Source organism: Malus sylvestris, chromosome 17, assembly GCF_916048215.2.
Source record: "Malus sylvestris chromosome 17, drMalSylv7.2, whole genome shotgun sequence".
NCBI lineage: Eukaryota > Viridiplantae > Streptophyta > Magnoliopsida > Rosales > Rosaceae > Malus > Malus sylvestris.
Window position 1 is genome coordinate 24,594,567 of NC_062276.1, and position 20,555 is coordinate 24,615,121.

At 37.3% G+C, this 20,555-nt stretch overlaps 4 protein-coding genes across 8 annotated transcripts; all 4 read right to left on the reverse strand.

Moving 5' to 3' along the window:
• Positions 1–1,139: 1,139 nt before the first annotated feature.
• Positions 1,140–4,067, reverse strand: LOC126612615 (monothiol glutaredoxin-S15, mitochondrial). The gene is made up of 7 exons (XM_050281077.1): positions 3,900–4,067; positions 3,668–3,752; positions 2,853–2,987; positions 2,640–2,739; positions 1,939–2,005; positions 1,464–1,542; positions 1,140–1,370 (listed from the first exon to the last, which is right to left on the reverse strand). The coding sequence occupies exons 2-7, from the start codon at positions 3,740–3,742 to the stop codon at positions 1,308–1,310; spliced, it is 519 nt and encodes a 172-aa protein (XP_050137034.1). The 5' UTR covers positions 3,743–3,752; positions 3,900–4,067; the 3' UTR covers positions 1,140–1,307.
• A 3,507-nt stretch (positions 4,068–7,574) lies between these two features.
• LOC126611363 (uncharacterized) lies at positions 7,575–10,874 on the reverse strand. 4 transcript variants are annotated; one of them, XR_007618818.1, is made up of 3 exons: positions 10,717–10,874; positions 8,016–9,577; positions 7,575–7,915 (listed from the first exon to the last, which is right to left on the reverse strand). XR_007618818.1 is itself a non-coding variant. In XM_050279594.1 (3 exons), exon 2 carries the CDS (start codon positions 9,539–9,541, stop codon positions 8,114–8,116), a length of 1,428 nt encoding a protein of 475 aa, XP_050135551.1. In that variant the 5' UTR covers positions 9,542–9,577; positions 10,717–10,874; the 3' UTR covers positions 7,575–7,915; positions 8,094–8,113. The 4 variants fall into 4 exon arrangements, 3 of the variants coding, with proteins under 3 accessions (XP_050135551.1, XP_050135553.1, XP_050135552.1); XM_050279594.1 differs by having other exon boundaries at positions 8,094–9,577; XM_050279596.1 differs by having other exon boundaries at positions 8,073–9,577.
• Positions 10,875–11,816: 942 nt separating this feature from the next.
• LOC126610125 (uncharacterized) lies at positions 11,817–15,892 on the reverse strand. 2 transcript variants are annotated; one of them, XM_050278108.1, is made up of 3 exons: positions 15,510–15,892; positions 13,163–13,259; positions 11,817–12,761 (listed from the first exon to the last, which is right to left on the reverse strand). In XM_050278108.1, exons 1-3 carry the CDS (start codon positions 15,578–15,580, stop codon positions 12,570–12,572), a joined length of 360 nt encoding a protein of 119 aa, XP_050134065.1. In that variant the 5' UTR covers positions 15,581–15,892; the 3' UTR covers positions 11,817–12,569. The 2 variants fall into 2 exon arrangements, 1 of the variants encoding a protein (XP_050134065.1); XR_007618374.1 differs by adding an exon at positions 14,395–15,177 and having other exon boundaries at positions 12,623–13,350; positions 15,510–15,650.
• A 1,685-nt stretch (positions 15,893–17,577) lies between these two features.
• Positions 17,578–19,461, reverse strand: LOC126611655 (uncharacterized). Its single transcript, XM_050280023.1, has 5 exons — positions 19,378–19,461; positions 18,651–18,836; positions 18,440–18,538; positions 18,273–18,353; positions 17,578–18,183 (listed from the first exon to the last, which is right to left on the reverse strand). Exons 1-5 carry the CDS (start codon positions 19,441–19,443, stop codon positions 17,725–17,727), a joined length of 891 nt encoding a protein of 296 aa, XP_050135980.1. The 5' UTR covers positions 19,444–19,461; the 3' UTR covers positions 17,578–17,724.
• Between the last annotated feature and the right edge of the window lie 1,094 nt (positions 19,462–20,555).

Genomic DNA, 20,555 nt, shown 5'->3' on the forward strand with positions numbered 1-20,555 from the left:
TATGAAAAATCAGAGTAATGAAAAATCATAAATAAAGTGGATGGTAACTATACTCTTTCTGGTTTCACTAAATCGTCCGTCTTGGTGTTGATGGATTGGATCAGAAGAAGCAGTTGGAACATGAATATTTCAATTTTTTTTTCTTGATGCTTATGAAAAAGCATTTCTTTGGTTGCAATGAGGTTTGATTTTTCACTCCAGTAGTGGAAGTCGTTGACTTGCATCTTATTTCAAGGGAGGGAAATAAACAAATGTGTCTAGGCATGGGCAGATCCACATGAGGCGGTCTGGGGACCCTTTGAAGGCGCGGAAAAATATATGTAAAGGTTCTTTGAGGACTTTCTAAATGTCTAATACGGGACCGTTTTGTGCCCATCAAGTGTTTGATGAAATGTCTTCTAGAAGTCTCGGTAATATTTGGCAGGATGTGTCGACAACACTAGGCATGAGATTTTGACATCACTTGGCAAATTGCTTTAGATTTGTAGACACGGAACGGGAATGGAGACGACAGGCGCACCAAGTGCTTGACAAATTTCCCCACTAAAAAATTTGTGCTCACTCGGCACAGTTTCCATCTAAACAAAACTTGAATGTTTTACATTAGAATCCGCTAAAATTACAATCCTGAACCCGCCATTGTAGAAAATAGGTGTACAGAAATCATTTTTACTAGGGTCTCAACCAGGGGTGGTAAATTGGAGATGTCTGAAGACCAGCAAATCGCACCTTCAAATGTTGCTGGGGCTATCAATCATGTTTTTAAGCAACCCATTTTTAATTGAATTGTTTTGTTCTATACTTTAATTCCGGTTTTCCTCGCTTCAAATTTAAATCTACATATCTTAGGACTCAGTTCAGTTTCTACTTTCTAGGATTGGATGGATTGATTACCTCGTACAATTCAAGAGCCTTGTAAAGGTAAGGGTGAATGATTTTTCATATTCGGGAATTATACGAAATCCGACATATATATTTTTTTTTTATGGATTTAAAAATTCTTCCTTCAAGTCGGACAAAATTTCTTCCATCAACGTTCCTTAAATACAACGAGTTATCCAATCCAATCCCATCGCACCAGAGCAACTAACTCAAACCCAATCTCACATGAAAACTAGATATATTGCACAAGGACGAAATGAGATAAATAAATAAGCGAGATTTATTCCTCTTGAATCTTGATATGATAAAATTAGGTTTATTAACTCCAGTGATACATAATCCCACATATTTGTCATCTTTCAGCAACAAAAGAAAAACATGGATGAAATGTATCACTCTGCACTCCACAGTCCAAATTCAACAACTTATTCAGATTTCTTCTCTTGACCGCCTGAGATGTCCTTAAGCTTTTCCTTCAGTTCACCACTCTACAAACGAAAATACGACATTCTTACAGAAAATGCGTTGCCTTGAATATATAACAAAAAATACAGTAACTAATCGAATTTATAAGGACTAACCTGATGCATATTGAGAATAATATCTGACCCTCCGACGAACTCCCCCTTGATGAATATCTGAGGAAACGTCGGCCAGTGGCTTCATAGGTAAAAAAAGGAAGTTAAGAAATCAACTCCAAATCAAAAAGGCCAAAATGCCTACGTTAAGCATAATCGACGGTCCTGTCTCTGTATAACGAACAAAATTTGAAGTAGTTTTCGTTTCAGGTTTGCACGATCATTAGTGAAAAGGGGTAGGTTTTAACTTCCAACGAAAACAATGAGTTCTATAATTCGATCACAATTCGTGACAATCATAATCCTTCATTCAACCACGATTTCTTAATAAATAGTACTATGTACTTAACCAAAAAAAAAAAGATTTGCTTACTACTTTCGTTAATAAGCTGTGCTAGCAAATTTGGAAAGGCAAAATTATATAAACTAAAACCAGAGTGGGAAACCTTTAAAAACTAACGACAAAGAATCAACTCACCTAAAGGCTTTTACAGCACTTTTCAGTTCAGGGTCTTCCAAGATATTTCTAGAAGCCAAAGGAACTTCTGAAAAATTCACAATTATCATAAGAAAATAATTAGCAGCAGAACATAACAACACACGAAAGTAACCTTGTTATAGTCATGTCTGTTCATAACCTCAAGCTATACTCGGTAACATAGAACCAGTTAATTCATAATTTCTTGTTGGACTACCTATTGAATTAAATTTCCAAAAAACTTGAAAAGTAAAACAAATCAGAAGAGGTTCACTCAACATACTTCATGCAATAAGTAAACTTGAAAAGAAAATTAATTCAATCAGTCAATCACTGCACCGAAACAGTACTCTACTTCATTCCGGATTACTTTATGAACAATATATGCCAGACTATGTTTTAGCCATTGTCGAAATTTCTAGTTGATTAGGTGCATCACGTATTTGTAAGAAACTGACTCTTTATGCAGGAAGTATCAAATGCACCTCTATGTATTTGTTTGACATTAGCGAGCTATTTATATCCATCTTTAGCTAGAGGCATCTCACTTTGATGGAACATATGAACAATCATGAAGATATTGAGCACCACTTTGCTTTCATTTCAGTTATTTCCATTCATATGTAGATAGATTTGGTTGCTAAATGAACTTTTAGAAAGCCATGAATGAAAGTTGGAGTGTTGAACGACTCGGCACTTACCATATAGTTTTAATACTCTAACAGCAAGTGAGCTGAATCCACATTGAGGAAGTTCAGGCCCTCCTTTCATGTAAAGCATTACAGGGTTGTCCTTGACATCCTACACCAGAAACATATCAGAATCATTGAACGTAACGAACAATAAACCTTCATCCAGATGACAAAGGGAAAGAAAAATATTATATTAAGAAGATTTGTTTGGCATATGTCTACCTTTTCAACAAGGTCCTTCAAGCTAAGGTCAGAACTCTCAAGCTTATTAGTCGGTTTAAAATCATCATGTGTGTCGGGCTCATTTGGCACACTGGTGTTGTATCTCAAGCCACTAAGATAAAAGGATGCAGGAGCCTAACACCAAAGAAACCATTAAAAGTTATCATTATTAAGTATGAAGTATAATGAATCCAAATTTAAAACATGGCGTGGATTAACGTGTTGTTATAACATATACACTGCACGTAGTTGCGTGCACACTCCTATACATGGTGCGGTTGAAAACACAAACATAAAGCATGCGGAATAAAGATTAATGTTTCTTGCCAGACTATATAATATATACCATGTGATCAAAATCTCAATCCACATGACAAACAGGGTTCAGGGTTTAGGGTTCATGGTATGTTCGAACAAAGATAATCCAATTAACTCTGTACCGAAACATATTTCCAATCACAGACAGGTAATATCAAAATACAACGGTATTTTTTTCTTAAAATCATATATAAAACAGTATTTAATCCAAAACAAACCCATATTGTAAAACTGGGTTTAGTGTGATTTGAACAAAACTCTCAGTCTCAACACTCTTTGAGTTACGCACTTTCGTTTCATTACTACCATTAGTGATTTCTACACCTCCTTTTTCTCCTTGTACACACTCTTATTTCTCGCCTTCAAATTGAAGAAATCGAAAGAGAATCAACAAACTGATGTAAACCGGAAGGTGGGGGAGAAATGGGTGTGCGGAAATCACTTCCCCCCGCAATAACTACTAATACCCAAATGTGGAAAACCCGGAAAAGTCTTACAATTGTGGCAGGACGAGCAGCCGTCCCGGAAAACGAAAGCCCCTTGAAGAGCAAATTCGAAAGAGACCTAGCCATGCTGCGAACCCTAAAAACATGAAATCGTGTTTGGTTAGTCGGAAAACGAAGGAAAGTTGAAAGCTTTTTACAATAACATTCATTCATAAAAACCGATGTGAAAATCCTGTTTGGTTAGTCGGAAAACGAAGGAAAGTCGGGAACTTGATCGATTTACCTGGAAGAAGAGGAGGAGAGAGGTGGAACCGCCGTGGAAGGAGGCTGAGGCTCTGAGCTGAGAAGGAAGAGGGAACCTGGTGAAACGGTGCGTTTTTCTCGAGTGTATTGAAGGTTTCTGCAACGTGTGTCGGTCTATTTGAATCCAGTTTCCTTCTTTTTTATTGGTATATTTTTTGGTCCATTTCTTTACACAATCTAATTCCTGCCTTGAATTTTACTTATTTCAATTTACCCTTGAAATTTATGATGATTGTCAATTTTCCTTATGACTCAAAATTTTGTAAAATTCACTTAGCGAGTGTTTTTGGCATGAAACAACAGTTTGGGCAAAGATTGGTTGATCATGATTCTCGGCCTAGTATGCGTCCTTCAACCCAATGGGCTTTTAGCCCCACAAAGAGGATCATTTCAACCGAGTCCTAATGATGGAAGGACTATGAAGAAACCAAGTGTGGGTGGCTCGGTCGAGTCCTATACGAAATGAGATTGCAAAAGATTAGATTGAAACTTTGATAAATATGAATTACCCAATGGATTAGAATGCTTGCTCAAGTAGATAAAGATGAATGAATCTCATAATGAGACTAGATTCATGAGTCCTAGTTGGAATGAAAGAGGCTGAGGCTGGATGAAGATGAAGTTTGGCCATTAAAGGATAAGGGAAATATTGAAGCAGATGCCGAGCTCCTAGTTGGAATGAAATAGGCTGAGACTTGATGAAGATGAAGTTTTGGCCATTAAAGGATAAGGGGAATATTGAAACAGATGCCAAGCAAATACAATCCCATCAGGACTCTGCCTTGGCAGGCTTGTTTATTACAGATACCTCACCTATAAATAGAAAAGGGTCCGCAACATTAAAGTCACTTCAACTCAACAAACAACTTAAAATGCACTGTGCGAAAACTCTTCGCTCTACCCAAAACCCTAAAAACACTAACTATCCTAACTCTCATGTCAACACATCTTCAGTTTAGACTAACAACACTGTGTTGAGAATCGGCGACATCTTCATGGACTAACAGCACTGAAACCATAGAATCAAACAGTCAGGGAGCATCTTCAATTTGGACTAACAACACTACTTCTAGTTGATTGGTTATCTATCCAAGTCTCGGTCGGTGAAGAAGTTTTTAACTTATTACCGAAACAGGTCACTTCATTAGTTTCATAGCGAAGTAGAGTGTTCTATGATTGGTTACTCTCATGTGCATTTTGCAATTTGGCACTTAGACGGCCGAACCACATTCACCATTAAAACACTCATCTCTTTTGAGTACCTGTGTTCCCTACAGCTTGATATCAATTCAGCGCACCTATGTTCTGATGAATATAGTCGAGGCAGCCAAACCTGGTGTAGGAGAGGAGATCCTCAACTTCACAATGATCTAGGCAACCTTGTCTTCAAGTTCTAGAATCCAAAGCCGAGACGTGTTCCTTTCTCGGCCATAATCGCTTGAGCACGGAAGTCAGCAGCGCAATCGACACAACTATCACCGCCACATCTATTCTACTGCTCAACCGAGCTCGGTTGCGAGTTGGAACCCCGCATTCACAAAAACGATGTAGTTAGCTCGTAGTTACTCGTCCTACTCGCCACGTAGGCTTTATAACTTTTAAAATCGACAGCAAGTGTAGTCAATTAAAATTTTAGAAGATTTTAAAAGATACATAAAGTGATAGATTTGATAGGATTTAAAATTCTACAAGGACTTATGAGAGCATACATCTAGTTTGTTAAGAAATTTTGATGAATAGATTAATGAGATTTTCTTGTTATATATCCAGATTTTGAATTGAACCAGCCAACACGTCTAAACTGTTAATACCGTGTCACGTTTATGTCTTTTTGTTTCTTCCAGTCCTTTCATCCCCAATTATTTGCCCAGGGAGACCAACCATTGTTTTATTCAAAGATTCGTCGTTAACCTTTTTCACATTTCATCTTAGCTTGTTATACAATAGTGTCACGTGTTGGGCACGTTGACTTGCTAAGCGAGAAATTGAGCCAGATCCAACAATTTAAGTTTGACTACAATACTTAGATGTATTTAATACAATTATCATCCTAACTGTTAGATACTAATTGTATTAAATACATATATTCACATGAATTATATTTGACTGTCAAATGATGATAGTATTAAATACAAGTATTGTATCAAAAAGTCTAATTTACCAAACTAGGTTATGAGCCACTAAATAAACTCAACTAATCAGCTAATTTGGCTCAGGATCAATGTTTTAAAAGGTTCGCCTCATAGCGCGCCTAGGCGTCCTCTAAGGCTGGGCGTGAGGGTTGCCGTCTCTATTTTGAGAGAGTGGGCGGAAGGCGTCGTTGGAGCCGCCTAGGCACGCCTCAGGGCTTTTTTTTTTTTTTTTTGGAACTCGCAAACCCAAATTTTGGGTAAGTTTTAACTGCCTCATACCTCTTCCTTAGGGGTGAAATTTTTTGCCATAAGCCGATTTACCGATCGGCTCATAATAGTATGGGTATAGTTTTGGCATTTTTTTCATAATTGGTTGGCATTTTACCAAACCGACAATTAATAGCATGGCTTTGGTAATTGATTTTTTATGTCGGCGGTGTGTCATACCTACCAATATATATACATATTTTTTTTCTATTTAGATATTTTAGGTATTTTTTACATGCTTGACTCCTCAGTTTTAGGGTTTAAAAAATAAATGACTCCTTAGTTTTAGGGTTTGAAAAATATATGCATGACTTCTAGCAGCCTTCTCTCAATTTTCTTCTTCTCTTCAACGCACACCTCCTTGTCATCCGACCAACTGCTATCTTTGCCAGAAATCTTCTTCTTCATCAGCTTTCAAATTTAGGTAAATATTTGTGAAACCCTTCTCTTGGGAATTTATTGTGTTGCTTTATGCATATCTTACGTATTCATAGTACTGTTGTATTCCACTATTATTTTTAAATGAATTTTTTCTGTTGTATCCCCTTTGGAGTTAGAAGATGTACTCATATATCATAAGCCCTAACACCAATCGATTGATCATGTAGAAAAGTTGAACTATATTTTATCTTTTTAAGCAAATCTGTAGAAAGGCACAATAAAAATATATTCTTGATTTGAGAAATTTGAGATTTTAGTAAACCACCAGTTGTGCCATTTACCAACCGAACTAGCCAATAATTTTGGCCGAACCAATTTTTGGCAACTGCAAGAAGACGGTTAGCTAGCAGTAACTGATTTTTGGTAATTATGTACATATGGCTGCCAAGTGGCACAAAGAATTTGGCATAATTTGCCAACCGAACCCAGCCCTACTCTTCCTTGCACTATCATCTCTCTGCCTTTCTTTTTTATGTTTTTTATTTTTTTTATATAATAGATGTGTGTGATGTCTATGTGCATTGTTATATGTGTGCTCATTGTATTTTTCATCATCTATTACATATATATAACTATATATATTAATAATATATATGTGCTCAGGATGATTATCAATTAATATATTTTTTAATATAATATATGTGTACGCTTAGTGTATATATTAAAAAATTTAGATCACGTACGGCTTCGCCTTACGTCTCACGTCTAAGCCGGACTATCCCTCGAACACCTCGCTCACGCACGCTTTTAATACATTGCTCAGGATAAAGGTCGTCCTTTCCATCAGGTAAAATAAAGTTGCCAGTAGCTTCAACTGATTCAATAATTCTTTCCATAAATTATTTGCAAAAAGTTTGGCGAAAAAGTAAAAATCCAGAAATATAAAACGACCCTGTGTACAGAAGCATCCTCATAAACCGAAACCATAACTAACATAGTGCTCTCAACCGTGCTAACACAATCTAAAAATGAATCAAACAAGAGGGTGAAAAAAAGAAAAAAAAGAAAAGAGAGTTCTCGAGGCCCTTTAACATTGCAGACAAAATGAAACTTCATGCTTTCGCAGTTCATTCAATGCTTCTTCTTCTTAAACAGTCCGACACGATCCGCAACCGAGCACAGACGTAATCTGAAGATGCTACTGCGGCTGTTCGATCTGAGAACGCCAAAAGCATAAGGGAAAAAAAAGGAAAGAGTGATGAGAAAGACGTGAAACATTGGAAAATGACTACACTTCTGCGAAATGTGAAACTTACATACAGAATCTTGACACTAGGTTTTAGCGTAGTTTCATAAAAAATCTTGACACTAACTTTTAGCGCGAGAAAATTGACCTCATAATAGTCTGCCGCAGTCACCGCCTGTTATTTGTTGGCCATCTTTGATTTCTCCAGCGCAGCCTTCCAGTACGAGGGGTATTTTCAGGTGCTGAAGCATTGCCCCATCTAGGAGCACGACTGGTCTCTTCAGTTAAGGAGTTGTTTCCCCATCTAGGAGCACGATTGGTTTCTTCACGTAAGGAGTTGTTGCCCCATATAGAAGCACGACTGCTTTCTTCTGGTAAGGTGTTGTTGCCCCATCTAGGCCAACGACTGGTCTCCTCCGTTAAGGAGTTGTTGCCCATTCTAGAGGCGCGACTGGTCTCCTCTGATAAGGGATTGTTGCCCCATCTGGGGGCATGGTTAGCTTCCTCTGACAAGGAGTTGTTGCCCCATCTAGGGGTACGGCTATTTTGCTCTGATAACAAACTGTTGCCCCATCTAGGCGCATGACCACCAGCCTCCCCAGACATGGAATTGCGACCCCATCTGGAACGACTAGTCCCCACATCATCATTCAGTGCCCGCCAACGCAGACGTCTGGGACGAGATGTACTATCTGATACATAGTTGCTCCGTCTAGTGGAAGGAATGGTATCATTGTCATAATGAACCCTGGATGTCCTTCCTGATCTGCGGTTATGCGTCTGCTGCTCTCTGCCACTTGAAGAGCCACTTGAAGAATCCATCAAACGAGTCACAAGCATGACCTCAAGAGAACGAAACATTGCAGCGAACACGGTCGACATCCAGGAATTAAGATCCCCTGATGAATCATCAAGAAGTTCATCTCCGGGTCCTTGTTGGACCAAGCTAAGAACATCTTCCAAGTCCCTTTCACGCTCCAACCTTACCCAATCACTATGCCGATTTGGATCCACCTCGGATGGACGGACAGCAGGATGTTCAGACCTAGCATGCTTCCTCAGTTCCGAATAAGTCCCACTAAAGTCACATGTCTCAGAAGAGCAATTCCTCACTTTGGCATTCATGAAGTGGCGAGCAGCCTCTACAACAACATACCCATATATCTCTCCACGACAAAGAGGGCAAACTGGCTTCAAATCCAATTGACTGCCACAGGGGCTGCTTTGCCCAGGCGACGACTGTTCCTCGCTAGCAATGTGAGAGGTGTGTGTGAGAGGAAGTTCCTGCAACATAACTGTTGAGCAGCAAGGCGAAGATGACTTACAAAACTGGTCAAAGCAATTTGAGTGCCGATAGCTTGTATTGCACATGAAAGGCCTGCAGCCCTTCTCATGAGATGAACATTTTAAAAGAACAGCATTGTGTGCGTGTTCCATGCAGATGGGGCACCTAGCTTCTTCCCACTCTTTTGCGTTATCTTTGCTTTCCAAAGGATTTTTCAGGTTGTAAGCATCAGAATCATCAGAGGTGCACGGATAAGGAGATGCCCTAGATCGATCAAGAGACAAGGAACTATCTCTTCTAACTTTAGGCATTTTTGAAGTTAAGAAGCCACCACAGAATACTAAAACCTACTTTTTTCAACACAGAACATTAGGAAGCGTTAAATGTAGGAAATAAATATATTACATATATTACGAAAGACTGAAAAAAATGCATAGCAGATTCGGAAAACCAGACTTTAACAAATCTTAACGAAAAAAAGGCCTTTGTGTGGCATAATCTGTGGGTGCTTATGTGCATGATTGTATTCTCAATCTTAAATTGCAGAGATCATAATTGTTGATATGTCATAAGTATACTAATAGAACCATTTGATCCAAACAAAACAACTGAACCATTACTAATCACTAGTCAGGTAAAAAGAATATAACAAAATCTATCAACTCCTTTTCTGTATAACTAACTTTGACGCCACAATAGAAAGCAACACCTTAATCATGAACACCAATAAATAATTACTAGCAAACTCCAAGAAACCTGCACAAATGTGCAGCCCAGTGCACGGGGCTACTGCCATTGCAGAGTCAGTTGAAAATAAATTTCTTGTATTTATCCAGGTTTAACTACAAACTAAGTACCCATATACACACACAATTTCTCTTCTCAAAAAAAAAATACACATACAATTTCAACGAAGCTCACCACCCACCACACGACCCATACCACTTAGCCACTAGTGATTCATGAAAATAGACACACTCGACCAAAATACATAAAATAATTAGATTTCAAAGAAACTCAACCTAGCTCCTAGTTCTAGTTCAATTCCTAGCCTTCCAATTAAATTACCAATTTTTCCTTATATCTTCGACATCAATACATAAAACGCAACATCATTACCTAAATAGCAGCCATTCAACACTACCCAAATCATAAAATTACACCCAGAAGCCTCACCGAAATCCCTTTGCCCATATTCAATATTCACAGTTGACCCATTCGACATTTCAGCATGAACAAACGATCCTAACATGTTCAGAGAAGCCATCAACCCAAATTAAAAGCACCCAAAACCACAAAGTTAAAGAAAGCTAAAATTATCCACAAAAATTGACAATCTTTGCGCTAAAAATTCAAAATTTTCATAGTTTTCGAACCCAAAATAACGAAATCAATCAAAACTCAGTAATAATTTCACGATCTGCGAAAATAAATCGAAGAAATAGATCGTATCGAACTGTAAAGGATTTTAGGGTTCGGAATTTACCGGAGGTTGTTGTCGTTGAAGACTTTGGGGAAACTTCCGCAGAAGAGAGCGAGCGTTTCTAAGCAAAATTGAAAAAGTAGGAGGCGTGCTAGCTCTATATATACACAAGAGAGACACGGATGGCGTCTGCCAGGTGTTAAAAGACTATACTACCCTCAGTCTCTTGTTCTGGTCTGGACTTTATCGTAATTGGACTAGGCCAAACGGTTACGTCTCAAAATCCCAAAAGTTGAGTCCTGGACCATCGGGTTCCCAAATACCCGACCCGAGTTTCTTTTATCAACCCTGAGGTTTTTTTTTTTTTTTTTTTTTTTGAGTATATCGATATTTTTACACTAGAAGGAGGGGGAGTTCGGCTAAGCCATACAATGGGCAACCTAATTTGGTATCAAATTTGCCATCTACGATATTCGAACCTAAGACCTCTCACTACTTCTAAGCAAAGAGAGATATCACCAGATCGTAGTACTTAGTGGCTTTATCAACCCTGAGTTAAACACATGTTTACTAATTTGGAATGAGAAGCAGAACGAGATTAATTCATATTCCAAATTTCTCCCTTGTTTAATTTCATCAAGAAACTGAAAGTTATCTGTGAGTTCTACACGAAATCGAGTGTGACATTCCTAATCTGTAAGGAATGTGATTCTTTAGGGAGATGAAACTCGAGAAGGGTAAATGAGAATAAACTTTTCTGTAACACTGATATTTCTTCTCTATCACTAGCACAAAAAAGTAAAAACAAAAAACGAAATAATGGTTAGACATAAAGTTTTATTTACTTGAGCTCTTCTTCAATTAAGAATCAATTAGAGCATTACAAGTAGGTATACTCTTAAACCTTTTTTTTTTAAGAACAATACTTGGCTGCTGAAAATTCAGCAGCCATTCCTACTTTCAACCAATCAAATTTTGACACGTGTCCAAATAATGAAATTATAAACACAAATTGAACACGTGTCCAAATATGATTGGGTGAAAGTAGGAATAGCTACTGAATTTTCAGCAGCCAAGTATTGTTCTTTTTTTAATTTGTTGGTTTTAATAAAAACTATCAGCTCATAAACTATAGTATATACTTTATATTAAGCTAACCTGCATCATTTTTAATCACATAGGTACATGTCAATGTTGTTCAGTTTATATTAACACAAATTTAATATAAATCTAAAGCTGAAGGGTAATTTGGCATTCACCTATTTTCTATTTTATTCTCATTGTTGTAATTTGATGCAGCTTTCAAGTTAACACATGCATAACTTATGTTCATAGTTTTAAGTGTTAATTAAAAAAAAAACAAACAAACAAACAAAGCAGAAGTACTGTGACTTTTGTTTCTAATAAGCCTTTGATTTTTTTAGTTCATGCAAACAACATGCTTTCTGAATAGATTAATTCATGAAGTAGTAGATGGAGTGGATGATCTTCATTGACTAAAGTAGTAAATTGTTCAGATGGTTAGAACTTTTCTTTTCATTCATTGACTAAGGTAAGTAGTAAATTGTTCAGATGATTAAAGCTTTCATTTTCAATCCATTTCGTCTTAAATTCAAATCCTCATTTCGTTCTGAATTCAAAACCCCCTATTAATAAGAGTTAAAATAATAAATATCACCTGTATTATAAAATACATATATGTGTCAACTGAAAATTACGAAAATTTTATTTATAGTACGGCGTGACTAGTAACACCAAAATATAAACAATCCCATGTAATAGACTAATACCACATAGGACTTTTCTATCTTTAAGCATGTATCAAGCAGCAATCTGACATAGAAAAAAGTTAGGGAAAATTAATCGAAGTCCAAAAATATCCAATATTTTTCCACCACTGCTTCCTCCCTCTATCTCTAATCATCCTTCTTGTCAATGGTAAGAACACCCTTATAGGTTTGATCCATCGGATTCATATACTCCCCAGTCTTCTCCTTTTGAGCCTTCAGCTTCATCACCTCCTTTGCCTCTTGGATAGCGTCGTAGATCGGGTCCCCTCCTCCTTGGCCCTTATTTTCTAATGGGCTCACCATCAGGCCAGTTCTTTCCTGAGACATGGGAAATCTAAGTCCGGCTATATATGCTTAGAGTATGAGCTTTTGAGATCAGGTGGCCGGCTGTTTCAGTCCAATTTTAATGTCTTATAATGCTAATCCTTATTGGTGAAGGATTATTTCCAAGCATTAAAATGATATATTGTAGAAAGCATTTTCCTATAATTTCAAGAGAGAAGCAAAGATAGTATATATAGTCGCCTCAGCTCCCTCTTAGTTTGAAGATTGGGATTCCGACAAAGAAGGGAAGCACTACTGTGTTTGGTTCCGCAATTTTATTGATCCATAGCTTTATCAAATGGGAGTTCTTCAAGCTAGTCTTCTTTGTTAGCTTATGGATTATGGTTTTGTGTTATGATCAATTGTGATTTGTGATACTTCTTATGCTTCCCTACCTCCTTTGCCTCCCGGATCGCGTGGTAGTTCGGGTCCCCTCCTTCATGAGCTTGGTCTTCTAAAGAGCCCATCATTTGGCCAGTCCTTTCCTGAGACCTGAAAGATACAAGTTCGACTATGAAGGAAAAATATAGTACTAAAAAATGTTGATGTTTTACTGTAAAGTTAAATAACCATTTTGCAAAAGCTGTATGTCCTGTAGTCTGTACTCTCTCTCTCTCTAAAAAACCCCTCGCAGAAAACCCTTCCGCCGCCGGCCTCCAGCTCCTGCTTGGGGCCGGTGGCTGCTACCCTTTCAATTTATGTGTTATCCTCCTCCCCTTTTACTTCCTCGCTCGGCTATGGTCCCGGTTCCCGTTGTGGTTGGAGATCTATCTCCAGGGGCTTTATCCCTCCCCGCAAATACGATTGCCCCGACCCTTTTCTTGGATCGGTGGAGCAACCAGCCATCTAGTGGTGGTATGGCCGGAACTCTGTTTCCGGGTTTTGTGCCCTTGTTTCAAGGTACTATTCCGTTGATTTGGGGTTTGTGGGAACAGATTTGGGGTTCGTGGGGTCGACTTTGGGGTTCTACTCTCAATCAACTCCAATACTTCGAATCTGCTCTCAAATTTCACTCCTGTTTTGGGGGATTTCATCTCATCTCTTGTATGCTGCTTCTGGTCAGAGACAACTATATGTTGTCACCCCTACAAAGGTCTGGTATCTGTTTAGAATGGTGTTTACACCACCTGACCTTTTTGGTTACAGCTTGGTTCTGGGTACTCGTTTGTGTTTGTGTTCGTCTGAGGACCGAAGGTGTGGCGTTCGAGAAGGTGTGGGATATTCCTGATCTGCAGGTGGGGTTTCTTTTCTACATCTCTGAAGCTTTGATGGGTTTTTGTATTGCTCTATGCGGTGGTATCTCACAGGTGTTCCGTTCGCCGGGCGTCTCCATCTTTTCGGCGGCGGTTGTGGCGGCGGGTGTTTCTCGGCTTAGGGTTATCAGGTTTTGTAGAGGGGTCACTTTTGGGCCTCTTCGGGTGGACTCTGGCTTTTGGGCCGAGCCATATCTTATGTAATTTTTTGTTTATTAGGTATAATTGAGAACCTTTACTCATGCGATCAATGCATATGTGGCGTCTCTTTTGTACCTCCCTCAGTTATGAGGTTGTTGTCTTTGTACTGTGTCCGTTTGGACTTTGTTATATAAGTCCTCCTTGACCAAAAAAAAAAAACCATTTTGCAGAACATCTCTTAATTTTTTTGGAGATGGGATTACTCTTGCCACGCCATCTTACTTGAAGAGTTATTTAAGCCTACTATAAGGGGTAATTTAAGTTTAATATGCGAACAATACATATTTGATCACGTGAGATCAATATACAGTTGGACACTTAACTTAACATGTTATAATATTTGGAAAAAAAAGTTTGACATGTTATAATATTATGAAAAATTGAAGAAAATTCTATTATAAAACTAATATGAGACAATAACCACTTGTAAGAACATAATCCCTTAATTTTTTCACCCTCCATAAGTGTAACCATCAAACATAATATAACATGAAAATATAGCATGAAAAATAAGTTCATGATCTAGGGGGATTTTTTTTCTTCACATTATCGAAAAGTAATCTGAAATTAGAATCATTATGCCCATTGAACTGAAGGATATGGATCTTAATCATATTATCAATTCCACCTCTGACATATACTATATTATATGTTGTCATATTGGTCGGTACATCACACATATATATGTGTGTGTAGTCCCTTTATGCAAAAGGATAGATGTGAGACTCACTTCATATCAAATTTCAACAATCTGAACCGTATTCCACCTCTGACATATACTATATTATATGTTGTCATATTGGTCGGTACATTACACAGACACACACACACGAACACACACATATACATATGTGTGTGGAGTCCCTTTATGCAAAAGGATAGATGTGAGACTCACTTCATATCAAACTTCAACAATCAGAACCGTCTAGTTTGTAAATCTCGATTCATAGATCATCCTTGCAAAAATTCAATTCAATCCAAAATCATTTGACTATTTAATTATCAAGATAAAATTTCATTGTTTCTTATATAACAAAATATACTTTAATTTTTTTTAACCCAATTAAATGTCTTAAATATTTTCGATTTGACCAATATTTTGTAAGGATGATTTATAAGATGCAATTTAAAAAATAGACGGTTCGGATCGTTAAAATTTGTTGTCGTGTAAACCCTACAACTAATCCATATTTTTATTTAAAAAAAATAAGGATCTCTTCCTTTAAAGGCTTTCTATATATATGCATTCATGAAGAGAATCCATAGGAAAGTTGAGGATTATACATACCTGAGCTTGGCCCTTGCCTTGATCACCAGATTCACGGCTCCGTTGCTCTGTCTTTGATCATGGAACTCCATATTCTCTCATCGTAAAACAGTGAGTGATATATATATAGTGTGTGCGCGCGCGCGCGCGTCTCGAGAGAGAGAGAGAGAGAGAGTGAGTGTGTGTGTGTGTGTGTGTCTAGAGAGTGTGTGTGTGAGAGAGTTGTGAGAATTCTTCTAGCTAGTTTGCGGTGCACCATGGGGCATGTGGCATATATACTACATGACTACGTTTCAACTGGGGCTGGGTGATCATCACATGTCCTGATTTCTTGACACGTCGTCTGGTACTTGCCTTGTTCTGTAGGGTAGCAATCCTACCTAGTTTACATTGATACACGACGTCTCAGTCCATATCAAACTTGATCAAGGAACTCGTTCCTAACTTCGTTGTATCAATATAATTGGTTCTTTAAATTATACGGACATTTCATATATTACAATTGTTTCTTCATTACTTGAAAAAGAAAAAAAAAATTGAAAAGATGGGTCACAATTGTATTTAATGCACGAATAATTTTTTAAAGAGAAATATTCAGAAATATGACAGTATTTTAATATTGGAATAGAAATAGGATAATTCAAATATGCACACGTCATGCACAAAAATCGGACAGAGAGAATTTTTCTACATCTTAAAATGACTTAATTGCCAGTATATAAATGAGTTATGTGCTCCCATTTCCTGATTTCTCTCTCTCCTCTCTCTCTCTCCCTCCCTCTCTCTTCTCTCACTTTCTCCCTCACGCACTATCTCTCCCTTTATCACTGTGCAGACACAGTGCACTGTCATCCCGACCAACATTGTCCAAATCGAAGCCACCACCAATTTCATCTCATCCTCAAGAGTCCAAAACACCTAGCCTTCTCAAGAATCTCATTCATGATCGTTGGGGTCAAAACTCAAGCAACCCGCGAGTTTTCCGATCATTTTTTGGCAACATGACAAACAACCGAGGCTCGAGACCACCACCACTGGACATAAAAAGTGAAATTTAATCTATGAAATTGGAATGTTTCAATTATGAAATTTATATTGTAACATAAAAAGTGGTTGTGCCACATAGTACTACGGTCTAGGTGTATTACTCTTTACTTGTAAGTGAAATGTCTTAGATTCGATTATCGCCAAATGCGAATTTGAACAATATTATTATGGCTAATCCATTGTGAGACTTAGCCTGCCATCTCACATTTTTATTGTAGATAATATTGTTTGTTAAGAAAAATAAGGTTTCACTATTAACATTGATATACAAAAGGAAGTCTATCATGGATTAGAATAATTTGCCAAAGCCTAGTGAATATTTCATGAGCATATCAAATCCTTTTCATGCATGACAACCGCCAAGTCCCAAAAATCCGGGAAAAAAAATAAAACAGTGGCTCGAGATTGACAAACAGTGATGGGAATGGGTGGAGTGGAGACTCTTTGGGTTTTTACATTTCAAATTGGTGCAAGTCTTTCAATCAAATTTCAAAATTGTGACATTCGTCAGGATTCTAGTGCTTGCAGTAAGGGCAGCCATGATTGTAGGGATTACAAAGCAACACTAGTAAAAAAAACACTTTGCGCGACGCAGGTCCTTCGTCGCGCAAAGTCAAAAAACGTCGTGCAAAACTTTGCCCAACTCACCTTGGTCGCGCGCAAACCGTCGCGGCAAGGCAGTGACAGAAGGCTTTGCGCGACGCATGTAACCCTTCGTCACGCAAATCCACTTTGCGCGACGCAGCCTACGTCGCGCAAAGTTGATTTGCGCGACGCATGTAATCCTACGTCGCGCAAATCCACTTTGCGCAACGTATGATACGTCGTGCAAATCCACTTTGCGCGACGTAGGCTGCGTCGTGCAAAGTTGATTTGCACGACGAAGGGTTACATGCGTCGCGCAAATTAACTTTGAGCGACGTATGCTGCGTCGCGCAAAGTGGATTTTCGTGAATTTTTTTTTTTTTGAAGAAATGGTCAAAAATATTATTTTCTTAACTTTTTAAATAATATTGTAATTAAAATTCTAAACAATAATTAATGCACCAAAGAAAAATATTTCATTATAATATATATATATATATAGGGTTTATACATTTCCATATATATATATATATATGGAAATGTATTGTATATGTCCGAATGAAAAAGAAAAAAACTACAAGTAATCTTCTTGGTGAAATGGCTACTAGGTATCAGTAGGGTGAAGTGGCTCGAAAGTCGAAGGTGTAGCAAGATCAAGTACTACTGGTAGCGAGATTTGGAGGCCAGTCATCTCTATGGCTCGTACAAGGTCTCTCATGTGGCCAGCATAAGCCTGCAGCTGCTCGCCCTGGGCCCTTATCTGCTCCCTCATCTGCTCGCCCTGGACCTGAAGCTGACCCTGTAGGGTTGTCACTTGCTCCTTCAATGAATCGACCTCTGCGGTGTTCGATCTGGAAGAAGAGGCACCAGTCTCACGAACTCGTGCTTTCCCCATGCCACGAACAACCTTGCCGTGACGATGACCAAGGTTCTGATCCAAGACATCAGTCAGGATCTGAAAACCTGCATCCTCGGGTACCGGGACGTCCTCAATCGGGGTCTCAGGGGGAAGTTGCGATGTTGCTTCTTGGATAACAGCAGTGCGCTTTTCCACCATAAGAGCCTGTAATAATAAAGAAAAAACATATATATAAATAATATTTGAACGATTCATGCATACATATAAGAATAATAACAATTACATTTACTTACATGAAGATGCTCAGTGTTCGCATCTCCAGTTCGAACGTAAACATCCTCGAACATGTCGATCTCTGGGAACTTAGAACCCTCCTGAAGAAAAAAAAACATTAAGAAAATTTTATTAATCAATAATAATAAATAAATTGTATAAAATTTCTAAATTAATATACTTTTACCTGACGTCGTGCCTTAAGCCTATACGAAAAGGGCTTCGAACCGGAATGGTGAAGAAGTGTCTTTGACTCCTGAGCTATCTTGCCAGCAACAGATTTCTTCTGTTAAACACACAATATACATGTTAGTGCGACTATTTGAAATAAATTAATAAAAAAACCTTAAAAATAACTAAAACAATAAGAAATTATTATTAAAATATTATGTACATACCACAAAATTTGGGTCCGTAAAATGTTTGCAGAGCCACTCCCAATCCTCTGGCCGGTCCTTCAACTCGCTTGGGCAACCACTTAGGCGAGCAATCTCCGGAGTATCCCATAGCTTAAAATGCGTGTGAAGATAGTTCTTCCAATGTTTGTACCGGGTTGCTAAGGTCTCATCTAAGTAGGCCTTGACCTCGGGGGATATATCATCAAGATCAAAAATGACCTACGAATATGAAAAACAATAAAATAATAGTAAGAACTTTAATAATATTAAGATAATATAATTTGGTTTTTATTATTTGTAAACAAAACTAAAAAAATGATATTGAATCCGAATTTGTTTATTTAGATGAAAAGAATGCAAGAATCGGAAATATAATTTATGAACCCAGTGACATTCATGAACAAGCAACTCAAACATGGCATAAAGTACAAGATTATAATAAACAAGATTCGATAAGATTAGCTTATGAATTTGAATAAGAAACAAAAGAGTTCATTTCAAAATTTGATGAAATAGATCAAAATGAATTAAATAACCAGATAAAAGAGTTAGATGATTGAATTTCATTACCAAATTCGAAACATACCTAAGTAATCCAGTAAGTCAAAATGAATATACAGAACATCAAGAAGAACAATATTTTTATGAAGAACCAAGTAGTTAAAGGCTAAAGATTAATATACTAACAAACAACTTCATTATAAAGGCTAAAAATTAATATACTAACCGACAACTTGTCTCGCACCAAATCCTTCGTCCTATCGGGAATTTCTGCCCACTTCTCCCACTGCATAGGACAATTTTGTTTAATAACAACACCAGAGCTACTAACGACGATGTTATCCTTCGTCCTATCGAAAAGTTTTGTCCGGTTACTTGATCTCTGAATGTTTGTTTTTTGCAATTTTTGGCGTATGCGATCTCGAAGTATATACAAACATGTTTGACGGTTGGATCATTGAAACTAGTTTTGTAGAATGAGTATCTCATCAAAACAATAGATTCACTAATACTTAAGAATTTATTCATACTTTCATTAAGTATAACATAAGATTTTTTTGGTATCCACTAGTGTAAATATTTTAAATTGAAGATCGAATTCAATCATTGTATTCATATAGGGTCAAGGAGTGTAGCTGCAAAAAATCATCAAAATCGGAGTTAAAATGACCGTTAAATCATGATTTTTGTTTTTATAACCGTCGAAAAGTTTTGTCCGGTTACTTAATCTCTGAATGTTTGTTTTTTGCAATTTTTGGCGTATGCGATCTCGAAGTATATACAAACATGTTTGACGGTTGGATCATTGAAACTAGTTTTGTAGAATGAGTATCCCATCAAAACAATAGATTCACTAATACTTGAGAATTTATTCATACTTTCATTAAGTATAACATAAGATTTTTTTGGTATCCACTAGTGTAAATATTTTAAATTGAAGATCGAATTCAATCATTGTATTCATATAGGGTCAAGGAGTGTAGCTGCAAAAAATCATCAAAATCGGAATTAAAATGACCGTTAAATCATGATTTTTCTTTTTATAACCGTCGAAAAGTTTTGTCCGGTTACTTAATCTCTGAATGTTTGTTTTTTACAATTTTTGGTGTATGCGATCTCGAAGTATATACAAACATGTTTGACGGTTGGATCATTGAAACTAGTTTTGTAGAATGAGTATCTCATCAAAACAATAGATTCACTAATACTTAAGAATTTATTCGTACTTTCATTAAGTATAACATAAGATTTTTTTGGTATCCACTAGTGTAAATATTTTAAATTGAAGATCGAATTCAATCATTGTATTCATATAGGGTCAAGGAGTGTAGCTGCAAAAAATCATCAAAATCGGAGTTAAAATGACCGTTAAATCATGATTTTTCTTTTTATAACCGTCGAAAA

What these genes read in the sequence shown, in the direction of transcription:
- LOC126612615 (XM_050281077.1), bottom strand. Translation starts at nt 3,742, where the DNA reads ATGGCTAGGTCTCTTTCGAATTTGCTCTTCAAGGGGCTTTCGTTTTCC. An exon ending in CTGCTCGTCCTGCCACAATT is followed by an intron (nt 2,988 to 3,667) that starts GTAAGACTTTTC and finishes CTTTGGTGTTAG; the next exon opens with GCTCCTGCATCCTTTTATCT. An exon ending in AGTGCTGTAAAAGCCTTTAG is followed by an intron (nt 1,543 to 1,938) that starts GTGAGTTGATTC and finishes TTACCTATGAAG; the next exon opens with CCACTGGCCGACGTTTCCTC.
- LOC126611363 (XM_050279594.1), bottom strand. Translation starts at nt 9,541, where the DNA reads ATGCCTAAAGTTAGAAGAGATAGTTCCTTGTCTCTTGATCGATCTAGG.
- LOC126610125 (XM_050278108.1), bottom strand. Translation starts at nt 15,580, where the DNA reads ATGGAGTTCCATGATCAAAGACAGAGCAACGGAGCCGTGAATCTGGTG. An exon ending in AAGGCAAGGGCCAAGCTCAG is followed by an intron (nt 13,260 to 15,509) that starts GTATGTATAATC and finishes TGTATCTTTCAG; the next exon opens with GTCTCAGGAAAGGACTGGCC. An exon ending in CGATCCGGGAGGCAAAGGAG is followed by an intron (nt 12,762 to 13,162) that starts GTAGGGAAGCAT and finishes CCCATGTCTCAG; the next exon opens with GAAAGAACTGGCCTGATGGT.
- LOC126611655 (XM_050280023.1), bottom strand. Translation starts at nt 19,443, where the DNA reads ATGCAGTGGGAGAAGTGGGCAGAAATTCCCGATAGGACGAAGGATTTG. An exon ending in TGGTGCGAGACAAGTTGTCG is followed by an intron (nt 18,837 to 19,377) that starts GTTAGTATATTA and finishes ATATCCCCCGAG; the next exon opens with GTCAAGGCCTACTTAGATGA. An exon ending in TTACGGACCCAAATTTTGTG is followed by an intron (nt 18,539 to 18,650) that starts GTATGTACATAA and finishes TGTGTTTAACAG; the next exon opens with AAGAAATCTGTTGCTGGCAA.